The 12,920-nt window shown below is 33.0% G+C and overlaps 1 protein-coding gene across 1 annotated transcript in view; it reads left to right on the forward strand.

Moving 5' to 3' along the window:
- The first annotated feature begins 887 nt into the window (after positions 1-887).
- The window catches only part of LOC132707281 (probable nuclear hormone receptor HR3), a 231,046-nt gene continuing 219,013 nt past the window's right edge, over positions 888-12,920 (forward strand). Inside the window, exon 1 of the mRNA XM_060680175.1 lies at positions 888-1,879. Within this exon, the coding sequence (XP_060536158.1) occupies positions 1,873-1,879 (7 nt within the window). The 5' untranslated portion in view covers positions 888-1,872. The remainder of the gene's footprint in view (positions 1,880-12,920) is intronic.

Genomic DNA, 12,920 nt, shown 5'->3' on the forward strand with positions numbered 1-12,920 from the left:
TTATGTTAATGCCTTTATCGGTATGTATAAAAGCACACCATTGTTTTAATCAGTTCTAATTTGACTTAGTGAATACGGTGCGCATGGAGAGTAAGCGAAAAATTTTATCTCTAGATGATAAAGTTGCTTTAATTCGGAAGATAGAACGGGGAGAAAAGAAAAGTGATGTGGGACGTCGATACGGACATACACAGTCGACTGTATCCACGATTTGGAGTGCAAAGAAAAAATAATTCAGACTGAAGCGGCAGGCAGTTCTAGTAAAAAACTAAGAAATCCAAAATTTGAAGATTTGGATCGGGCAATGTTGCAGTGGTTCCAAAAACCGCGTCTTGAAAATGTACCACTCTCTGGACCTATCGTAAAACTAAAAGCAGAAAAATTTGCTGAACACCTTGGCATTATCGATATCAATGCTTCGGAAGGATGGTTGGGGAAGTTCAAACAGAGACATGGTATAAATTATGGACAGATAAGTGGCGAAGAAGACGTGGCCAAAACTAGCAGAAAAGTACCCTGCTGATGGCATTTTTAATGCTGATGAAACTGGTATTTTTTACATTTATTTGTATTTGATAAAGGCAACTGTGAAAATCTGAACATTTTTTGTTCTAATTTAATTGTGTTAAATGGGCTTTCATCGCGCAAAACCCACCTCAGTTCAACTAGTTAGTCTTCTTAATTACGATTTTTTTCTGTAACCTCTAAATTCTGTGTTGAGTAAAATCTGTTGTAGCAATTTTCGATGGCGATGAGCCTCCCGGCAACCTCCAACCAATGTCCCGCTCTTGGCAAGGGAATGCGGCGATTCCTGCCGAAATTTACCCCGTTGTGAACGTGGCTTCACGAGCGGGACGCGACCTGGCGGGCCAGTGCGTAACTAGATCGCGGCGTATACAAAAGACATTAAATTAAAAAACTCGTTAAAGCCGGGCAATATATACGACAAACGTTCACCGTTAATGAAAATTGTGCCGGATGGACAAACCTACGAAGGGATCTGACGTCCGATTACGCGTAATTATCAGCACATTCGCCGCGGTGCTGCGTTCGAATCGATTGTAAAATTATTGATCAAAAAAAAAAAAGGAAGTGTTATGAAGATACCGCACGAGCCCAATGTGTTCCGGTTTCTCGTGATGTCCGAGGTGTATTGTCGTGTTCTCATCAGTTTGATCTCGAGTACCTTTCTAGATTGTTATCGTAGTTCCGAATAGTCTATTCGCCCGTTGTTTTCCTCTAAAGAAATCTATATTAGGCAAATTGTTATCGTATCGGTCCCGTTCGTTTTGCAAACAGAGGCCTTTCGACCGGGGTAGGGATAATCTTTCGCCAAAAGAAACTAAAAATCCGTACACACATATATATACATACACGCCGGCATATTAAGCAATACGTCACAAATTAATTAATTTCGACAAGAAAAAAGCATAATAAACTTCTCATAAGACTGTTTCGCAGACTGACTTACCATCGGGTTGACTGAATTTACACCAATTTTAAATTCTTGGTGTTTTATTGGACGAGTCTCGATATTTCGACGTCAACTTTTCGGTGTCTTTTTACTTTTTAAATCTAGGTGTTCGATGTTTTTTTATAGCCCCCGATTTTATAAATTTTTACCGTCTTTTTAAAACCCGAAGGGAAAAAATAATAATAAAAGAGAATCCGAGAATTTTTTATCGTTATATATATACATTGTATCGGTCCCGGAAAAGCCGTAAGCTGGCAGGTCAGCAGGAAATCATCACGATCAAGTTGCAGGACGTCGAAGATGAGAGGGAAGAAACGTCGCCGCCGCCTCCGCCGCAGGAGGCGGTGCCCACCTCCACCGCACCGAGACCCTCTGTTACCGCATCACCGCCAAACACAATGACAGGTACGATTTGTTTTTTCACAAATGTCACGAGGGTCCATTTTTGACGCAATTTCCGGTGACGTCACAAAATACTTTTGCTCGCTACGCTTTCTCCTCCGTTCATTTCGCGAAAATCTCCAGCTCCTTATACAGGGTGAGTCAGCGATAGAGTAAAAAGTTTCATAAAATTGGTAAATACAAAACTTGTGAAGATTGTTAGGGGGTGGCTCAACAAAGCGTGTCGAATAACACGTGTTTTGTAACAAAAATAGTCAATTTTATATCAGCACGAGCACTAAAAAAGATGCAAATTTTAATTTGAAAAATATTGCTAATATAAGTAAGTTTTTACTATTAGAAGAATCAATCCCGTGTGACAAATATGAGCAATTAAAAATTGTAAAAAATTTCAATACTTTTTGAAACGCGCTTTCATTGGCTGTGACCGGTTGTGACGTCATTTCGCTTGTAAGATTACGCGCTAGCCGGACGGTAGCTCGACTTGGTGCTTTTAATTTTAATTTTAGTCTCGATCCTGTCTCTTGCTTTTGTTATCATGTTATCAAAAAGAAAGTTTTGAAAATGGCCGAAGGTGATTTTTTAATAGGTGAATTTGACAATTTACGTTTAGTGGATATGTTTATGGTGACATCTTACATACAAAACACCGAAAGTTTTCCTATTGCTGATTTTCTCGGTTTTAAACCTAAAACGTGGGTTCATAGAATATTTAGCCACTAATTTTAAACCAACATAATATTGTAATCAGCTAAAAGTTTTTAGTTTTTAAAATTCAAATTGTATATCAGATGAAATGTAAATTATTCAATAACAAAAAACAAAAAGGATTTTTTAAAAACTGTTGGAAACCTAAATACTGATTTTAAAGTATATTGGCATTGATAACCTAAGGTGTTCTTTATGTGTTATAGACTGCAATAGGATGGGTGCAGTTCGAAGAATTAAAAATGTTTGCACGGTTAAGGCTAAAGTGACACCTGAACATAACAACGACGGCTTTTATTTTCTGGAAGACGAATAAAAAATTTATCTGGCGTCTAGGGACTGTAGTCAAACACGTTGCCACGATTTGTAATGTAAAGCACATTAAACACAAATATACCCTGCCGTATCGATCGAAATGCAGCGGTATGACGTCACGATCATTCCCGCGCGTTTAGTGACGGGTAAAAGGAATAGCCGGGTGTCACAACTTGAATTGTTTATTGCAACCTAAATAGTAATTAAAGTCGTAGGTTTTTATTAAATCTTTTTTGGGAAAACTACTATTTTCTTAGAAAATCTAAAATATTGGAAAAACCATTTGATCTATGTACGTATGTATTAATATTAAAAAAGTTGAAGATTTTCACAACGAATTCAAAACGAAATTTAAAAATAGACAATTTTGCTAAACTGAATTCATATCTATTACTAGCATATTTTTATATATTGGTTTTCATTCTCCTCTGAAACCAAATTAATATTTCCACAGAATGGTTATAAATTGTTTTACCAAATAAAATATTTTTTACTATTATATTAAAGACTTCTGATCGAACAATTTACTTCTGTTTTCCTTGTCCTAATTCTGAGTTTAAGTTTATTGATCATACTAAAAGCCTGAAAATGTTGTTTTGGGCTAAAAAACAATTTCTTGCCTTTGGTCCCTGCCTTAAACAGTCAGGATATTAAAATTGATGAACTCCCCTGGTCAAACATGTCGAATAAAAATAAATTAAATTTAACGGTGAAAAATAAAAACCAATTATCTGTTTCTATAAAAACATAACGGCTATGTTTAAGAAAAGCTCTATATATAATGATTAATCTATGTAAATTCACAGCCTGAGCAAGGACACTATCGCTCAACAAATAGTTGTAATATGGAACAAATTTATTTAAAAAGCAGGAATTGGATTTCAAGAATAATGCTCGCACACTTGTTATGGAAATCTACTTTTTGACCCGCCCTGTATATTTTCTGTTTAATGCACTAATGCGCAAGGACGTGCGCGAGCATTTTTATTGAAATCGAATACGTGATTAGAGAACTAATTTATACATTATTTTTATTTTTTTCTTTTTCAATAAAACGATCGGTATGGTGAAATTTCGAAAGGCGGTTTTTGACGAAATATTTCTTAAAAATCGAACAGACGCGTAAATCGATTTTGCCGTATTTAGAAATAAAATTTTGCTCACAAAATACTTCAGTTACGACCACCCCATACAAAACTACCCCGCGCGTTAATGGCGGGTCAAGGGTCGACGCATTTTGACACAATTTTGAGTGCGATGTTTACGCGACCCGCTTTGAATTTCAAACGTGGCGTAGGGGGACTCACGTTTTTCCAAAATATGTTTACGGTTTCGCATATTAAGTTTCCCGTTATTTACACCAGAAATTTCCATGTGCGGGTTTGGCAGTTGCCACGCTCTCTTCTGCGATAGAACGAGCTGGATCTATTTAGCGCCATATTTCCAGTCTTTCCAAACCCTCATTCCTCGGTTACAATACTCGAAATGGTAAGTTTGTTCTCCATTGATAAAACTAAGCGATTTTTCTAAGTCCTAAATTTTTTTCGTTTTCGTAATATCTAATGACGTTTGCAATAAGCCGGAAATAAATAATTTATAGTGAAATCGGACTGGGGTGGATTTACTAGATGAAAATCCATTTAAAACAAAAAATGTTCAGATTTAATGTGACTGAAATATGACTATATTCCGACACTTATATATAAAAACGGGTGGTAATAGATTTATAATTACAGGTATATATTTAACAGCAGAGTCGCATTTAAATACAATTGGTCATTAAGTAATAAATGCGAATACCTCATTTTTATAATTAATCTGCATAGCGTTCAACAAATTTAGTTTTTTTGCTTTTTATATGATTATGTAAAATATCAAAATTATCGTCATATTTGCGTGTGCATTTCTGAACTTAAATGAATGGCAGAGACTGCTTTTTAGTTGTAATCTTATCTATCAAAGAGGGGTCATAACCATTGTTAAAAGCTATTTGTTTTGTTTGTTAAGTAGTCTGTTGATAAAAGCATAAAAGGCAGACATTTTGTGTGTAGGGGTGATTTGAGTTATCATGCATTAACGTGTCCGTGTGTGGAGGTTTATGGTAAATGACAAAATCTAACTTGTTCTTTAGTTTGGTTATAGTTAAGTACAGAAAGTTTAGACAGTTATCTTGTTCCGTATGTATGGTAATTTTACGCGGTTATGTAATGAGTTAATATGATTCAAAAAGGACTGCAGTTGTCTTTCGGTTCCAGTGAAACATGCAAAAACATCATCTACTTATCTATACCACCAGAGAAATCTTTTACTCAGAGGATGTTTATGTATGATATTTTCAAAATTGTCCATTAAAATTTCCGCAAGTAGTGGGCTAGATGGGCTGTTTGTGTAATTTAATTAAAGAATATAACTTTGGAGGTTGAGAGTTCATGATTATTGTTATTATTATTGTCAATATATATACAGTCACATTTTGTATTTGATGAAGGCGCGATGTTGCCGAAACAGCTGTCATAAAGCATTAAAAACTGTGAAAATCTGAATATTTTTTGCTCTATTTAATTTGAATTCTACAGAGAATTACAACAAAGAACTTAATATCATTAAACAAATTGCACTGAACAACGGCTACGATCCGTCCATTATCGATAAAATTATAAATAAAAAACAAATTCAGACAACAGTAAACTCCTAATACAGAACACGAACAATTTAAAACAATTAGATACATAGGAGAACCTAGTGAAAAAATATCAAAATATTTGTCAAAATGTGGTTTTTAAAAATAGCTTTCAGAACTAACAACACAATAGGAAAATTTTGAAAAAACAATAAAACGAAATGTCCAAAATCTCAAAAATCAGGTGTCTACAGGTAGAAATGCGGATCTTTTCCTAAAATTTATATTGGACAAACAGGTAGATCCTTCAAGAAACGCATTAGCGAACATACAAGAACGTTTAAAAACAATAGTCTAATTTCTAATTATGCTACACACTTAAACACAGAAAAACACATTTTTGACGACAATTTCAATATTTTACATATGGCCACAAAAAGTATAAAATTAAATTTATTGGAAGCCATGGAGATTAACAAAATGAGACATTTCAATGTATTCCTTAACGATCAATTAGATTTAAATCCCTCTCCTTTATTGAACTTAAATTCTCACAACAATAATTAAAGTTTTATGGTCATTTTTCGGTATATATAGTAGCAGATAGTTTGTAAATATTACATTTGATAGAGACACGGTGTTGTCGAAACAATTGTCATGTAAATATATATAATTTCGTGAAAATCTTAACTTTTAGTTCTTATTAACGAAGATTTAAGTACATATTATTGTTGTCCGTTATAAAAAACTGGTAGTTCTAAAAGTAGGTAGATATTTGATACACCTTGTTGCGGCCCATTTTGATTGGTGCACATAAGTATACGTATTGTTCTTCTAAATAATTTATTTAATATCCGTTATGACCGTTTGCGCGCATTTATGACATTGTGTGAAAATGCCTGCAGATAAATAACGGTAGATAAAATAACGTTTGTGTATTTAAGATCGCCGATAGAGGTTTGGTCAGTTCCTTGATGACTTCTTGGTTCTCACAGCTCTAGGGCGTAGTACTTGTATTCTACAATGATGCCTTTTTTTAATAAACGAATTGAAAATGAATAAAAACTGGTATGCTGCATACTTTCATCCTGGAGGCCCTAAGCCACTCAAAAATCGGACATTTGTCTCTTTTTTTTGTTAAAAAACAAACAACGATACAAAATATATAAATATAATAAATTGAAGTGAACAGTCAATCAACATCAAACAGCAATCAATATCAAACATATCAAAGCTCAATAATAGAATCTGTATTTAATTAAATGGTCGCAAAAGAAATTAAGTTGTTACCCAAAGATAAGTTTACTTAGGCTTAATATATTAATTAGTGGTAGTATATTCATGTTTTTAGGTTGAGGAGTTGTAAGAATAGTCTTTTGGCTATAAAGTTTGCTTAGAGACAAAGCCTCTATATCCAAAGACCTTAGTTTTACATTGTTAAGTGATTTAAATCAATAAAGTCGATTATTTTTATTATTAAAATGGCCGAATGATCCCAGCAGTCGTGGCCAAAAGAAATAAAGAAGAAAGAACTTTGTGAAATGATCGGCACTACGTACATGGTAGGGGTTATGGTACAAAACTGAGCAACAATAGTGTTTATGAGTATTGTTGTTAAGACTCGAATTATGTTTTGCTTAGCAGCAAAAAACTGAGACGGTTATAAGATTATTTCCATAGTTGCACATTTTGCTACGTACTGTGCAAATGTCGCTTAAACACATCGGTAATTTCTCACTCCACACTCACAACACTTAAACAAGATACTAGTGAACAGTGATCGTTTATTAAATAGCAACAAAAGTGTTAAATCAGTGTAAGGGACACAATAAATTACAAGAATGAGAAATAGTAAACAAATGTGACCTAATTACATAACTCTCGGGACAGTCAGAATTTTTGGTTATGTTTTTAAAAATTTAACTACATTTTAACTAATAACAGAATAGGGTTGTAAATGAATAACCGAAATAACTAACTAACCAAATCTTGAAAAAATGCTTCATCTTCTAATTTTTTATTTTATTTATTTTTTATCTGACTAATATCCAGGCTAAAAGTTATTCGCAAATCGTTTATAGTAGATAAAATAATAAGAACGTTTAATTAGTTTTTTTTATATTTGAACACACTAAGCTCATTAGTGTTGCGGCTGGTTAAGTGGCCACTTCTTAATTAATTAATTAAATTTGATCAAGATGTTTTAAATAACATCTATCTATAATAATTTAATATTATCTATTCTATAATAAATTAATATGCGTTTATTTTTGTTTTATTTCGAAAAGGGCTACCCAAACAGTGCACTTTTGAAAGATAAGGTAAATTTGAAAAAAATACATTATTGTTTATTTATATTTATATATTTATTTTAATTTTTATATTTATTATTTATTTTATTTCCAAAAGGCTACCCAAACACATTTACTGTGCTCTTTGAAAGGATAGCATAAATTAGCAAAAACACTGCTTAATTCTAGGCAGAATAGGTGTGAAATAATATTAAAAACTGAAAAAAAAAAGGTTAAACGTTCTGAAAATTAATTATTCCTTGGCATAAGCAAAACATTGTTTTTAAATTTATTAAATGATGTCTTACAAAGATCTGGTTGACCGTTCGTTGTTAATATCTTCCAGGCAGTTGATGGACCTTATAAATGGAGAATTAGGAAAGTAGGTACTAGATTACCTTGATTGAAAAAAATTAGTTTCTTGCGCTCAGAATATACGAGGTGTGTTCAAACACTAAGGTGCCTTTTGTAATTTGCAGTTTCGGCGATTTTCTGCTGTAAGAAAAAATGGAACAAAGAATTTGCACAAAATTTTGTGTAAAAAATGGACTAGGGTGCTGCAGAAATTTGACAACGACACTTTGAGCAAAAAAAAAGTCACAAGTCACCTTACTTTTGGAACACACCTCGTACCCGCAATTTTAAAGCATTTGGAACAAAATTATAAAATTGACCTAACGGATATTTTAAACATAGTGATAAGAGATATAAACTATTTAAAACCTTGTGTACTTCTTATTATAGAACTTAGCGTTTTATTGGCACGTGGGACAATATTTGCAATATGTGCTTCAAATGATAAGTAACATCTTAAGTCTCTGACGCTGTTGACATATTTTAGGTCCGAAAATCGTCAATAAATGTAAAACGGTGCATCGCAATAGTCAAGTATATACTTGCATTAATCTTTTAAAAAGTGTTTAAAAATTTTTGATATATAGGGTGTTATATTAAAATATATATACTTTTTTTTATGGCACTGTATATAATCCAGTGAAAATTAAAATAGTACTAAAAAATTTTTACTGGAAACAACTTTTGTATTTAAACTTTTTTTATAACACTCATAAATCGAGAGATGTGGTGTAGGACCCTCTTAAACCGGCCACCCTGTACACCGTGTGACAAATAAAACGATCCACTATACAATCCGGAAATCCATGGGAGATACAAAAAAAAGTTTCGTACAAAAATTTCCTGGAGATTTAAAATATTATAATTTTGTTGATACAGGATGTCCCAAAAGTGTCCCCCCTCACATCAACTTTGTTATTTTAAATGGAACACTCTGTGTATTTCAACATTTTTGGAATCCTTGTTTACAATAAAGAAATTCCTACTCTAATTTTGCATAGTTTAGGCAGAAATTGAGGTTATGTGTATTGCAACGAAAACTTAAACACAGACTAAGGAGATGATACCCTACTCAATCAGTTTGACAGATGCGAATCAGTTTCTACAGGGTATCCCAAATAAGTGGTTCCGTTTTTGCGAATTCAATTAACAAAATCTCAAGATTTTCAAATGGAACACACTATATTTTTATTTTATTTAAGTTTGTAATTTATCTTATATTTAAATTTGACTTACTTTTTGAGATATTCGAGGTTTAAGATAACACCCGTATAAATTGTTCTTGAATTTGAAGCTGCCCACATTAGGTCACTTGTTGGCAATATTTTATTTTTTATTTTAAATATATAACACTCCAGATATACGGACAAAACATATTGCTAACATTACAGGGTGCCCATTAATACGTGGAATTTTGAAAAAAATCCTTTCTGTACTACACACTTTAACAGATTCAATAAATCTTTAGAATTCATGTTTAAAGAAATATTTAGTGGTTAGTTATCTAGTTTTATTGAAAATACCTAAAAGTAAATAATTAAAGTTTATAGGCTAACTAGACAAGGTAAGAAATTCGAATAAATAAATCTATAAAACAAAAGTGAACTTTAATTCGATCCATAAAGTTTAGTTAAAAATGTTCCTCTTAAAATGCTCGTTTCATCTGGCCTCAAAACATTAAATAAATATCAAAATATTTGAAAATATAGTTGGCTATGACATCGCAATTTGTTTTTGTTGTTTTTCATATTTCTATTTAAAAAGTATGGAGTATTATATCTTTTAAAGAAGTAGTATCATGTCTTTGCTATTTACACACTATTGCCATTTGAAAATCTTTTGTTTTTTGTTAATTGAATTCGCCAAAACGGCACCACCTATTTGGGACACCCTGTATAAGCTGAGGCGCATCTGTCACACTGATTGAGTAGTGCATCATCTCCTTAGTCTGTTAAATATTCGTTGCAATACCAGTAGCGTCTTAACACAATTTTATATGGGGCAATCAAAATATGAAAAAAAAACACATAACCTCAATTTCTTCAAAAAAGGATTATACGGGAAATATGCAGGGTGTTTCATTTAAAATCAACAAAATTATAATTTCCAGGTTGTATAGTGGATCGATTTATTTGGCACACGGTGTACACACAGAGCGCAGCATAACGGAATTTTAATAACACCCCGTATTTATTAGTGATTGTTATTAACTTTGATCAGTCCGTATCAATAGGGAAGCGGCAACATCTGAGAACCGGACCGGAATATCTGCCATCGTTCCAGAAATGAAAGAAAACGAATTATTTATTACCGCTGGTTTTAACAGCCCGGCATTATCTGACGCGCGAATCTCTTCATTTAAAAGTCCGTCGGTACCTTAACCTATCCATCACGGACACGAATAAAACAAATTACCCGTCATCTTTCGATTCTTTTATTCGTACATGAAGTTAAACAAACAAGTGATGAGCCCGGAGTAACGGTACCGTGTGGAAGAACAACGTCGCAGAAGAGAGGTATCAGTTAACACGGCTCAGCCTTATTGGGGATTTTATTTTCCTCGGTTACGGTACCACGGATGTCTGATTAATTCCGCTTTGAAAAAAAAAATGACATCCTACGTCCTGCCTATTCGTTAACGCTTCGCGATAGATCATTTGATATCTCGAGGCTTCAAGTTTGGAATAATAATTGATAAGGTCTACGTCTGAACTCGTTCTTTGATTTATTCACGGAATTTTACACAATCTAATGTTTTTTCCATCTTTGAAAGAGTTTTAGAAATACCAGTGGGTTTATTAATGGTCTACATTTTTGTTGTTGTTGGTTTTTGAAAATCGATTTTGAAAATTCTATTAGCAGTATATTTTCTATGAATCCCAACAATCAAGTTGACTGCGATGGCAAAGTGGCTAAAAACAAAAACAAAAAACTCTTTTAAATGATCTAAAGTCATACAACCTTCCAATTTTGAATGATTGGATTTCATATGTGAAGAATTGTGATTTCTCAAACATAAAGTAAATGCAAGTTTCTGTTGTAAAAATGCATAAGAAATGAAATATTTCTTTATAGTTTCCATAGTATATTCCATACTAGGTAAACACTATCCCAAGAACCATTTGCAAAGAGTTAGTGATTTACACAAAGCGAAGGTCCACTTTCCTGGGGTATAAATGCATAAGCCTCTAGTATTATATATATATATATATATATATATATATATATATATATATATATATATATATATATATATATATATATATATATATATATATATATATATCAGGTTCTCGGTAATTAAATGACTAAGAGACTCTATTAATTAAGTCGACCTACATTCATAACTTTGTTTCCTGATGCGTACAAAAAACTTGTTCGTAATACAGAGTTTCCCGCAGTAGGGGGTTTTCACTATATTTTATTAAAAGCCTCAATTAATATAATAGTAAAATACTTTATTAAAGTGGTCTTGAACCCAAAAATGTTTTAAAGGTAAATCTCCAGAACAACTATAAAATCTTATCGTAAGGCTCTTAAAAAAAATAAAATCCTGCACCCCAATAAATAAATTTAGCTCAAGAATAAATAGTTTAATAAAAATAAATAAATAAACCAGGTTTAAATGTTTCATTCGAATCCTTATAATCAGTATCGTCAACAACTATAAGGCACCTTAATAAAATATATCAGTTTCTAAAGCACATTGGTGGCCTTGGCGAGTTTTATTCGACTATTTGCTCTTAAAGGAATGTGAAAGGTCGAAAGGTCGTAATAACCAAACCCGGGGGGTGGGGGGACAATCAGGACATTCCTTCCTTGGATTTTGGACGGTCACCAGGATTTAAGACTTAGGCGAAGAAAAACGATTATACGAATTGGAACTTGCAATATACAAGGAATAGCTACGAAAAAATAAATGGAAATACTCTCAGATATTGAAAAATTGGGCATACATTGAGAAAGGAAACGGGACAAGGAGAGAAAATGGTCGGAAAATATACACACATGTTCAGTGGTCCTCATAAACATGAAAGAGCAGCAAAAGGAGTATCAATACTCAAAAACGAAAGAATACTGAAAATCAAGATGAAAATATTTCGACAATCAACAACAATACTGAATGGAGATTTTAATGGTCATGTAGGAGAAGAAGACGAAGACATAGTAGGACGATTCGGAGAATATTGGAAATATGCCGAGAAAATGAATGGATAATAACAAATACCAAATTCCAGAATATACATAGGTATACTTGGGAGGAACTAACTAGGAACGAACGGCCTTAGTTATAATGCTGTAATTGATCTGATACCCATTATAGATATGGAAGCCAAAGATCTTAAAAATACTTTCTGAACGGCTTCGATGTTATCTATATGACAGGCATAATATGGAGACCATATCACAGAAGCATACTCCAGTCTAGAGCGAACCAAAGAGGTACAAAGGAGTTTAAAGCAATGTGGAGTGAGTTGGGCACTATTGCGTACAACAAACCCAAGGACTCGCATAGACCTGTTTACTACTTCCGAATCTATAATATTTTGAAAATTCTGTGGAGTATCGCATAAAATAATTTGATTTCAAAAAAATATCGCTGTACTGGGCAAGATCGTAGCGCGTAACGCGAAGCGCTTTGTATTTTACAAAAAAAGTCCCTTCGCGTTTCCTTGTCCTACGCATTGTCCTAATGTGGACCACTATGGAACTTTCGCAAAATCGATCTAATTATATTGTGTACACACCCTATATA

This window comes from Cylas formicarius, unplaced genomic scaffold (assembly GCF_029955315.1).
Source record: "Cylas formicarius isolate icCylForm1 unplaced genomic scaffold, icCylForm1.1 PGA_scaffold_10__41_contigs__length_53128322, whole genome shotgun sequence".
Taxonomy (NCBI): domain Eukaryota; kingdom Metazoa; phylum Arthropoda; class Insecta; order Coleoptera; family Brentidae; genus Cylas; species Cylas formicarius.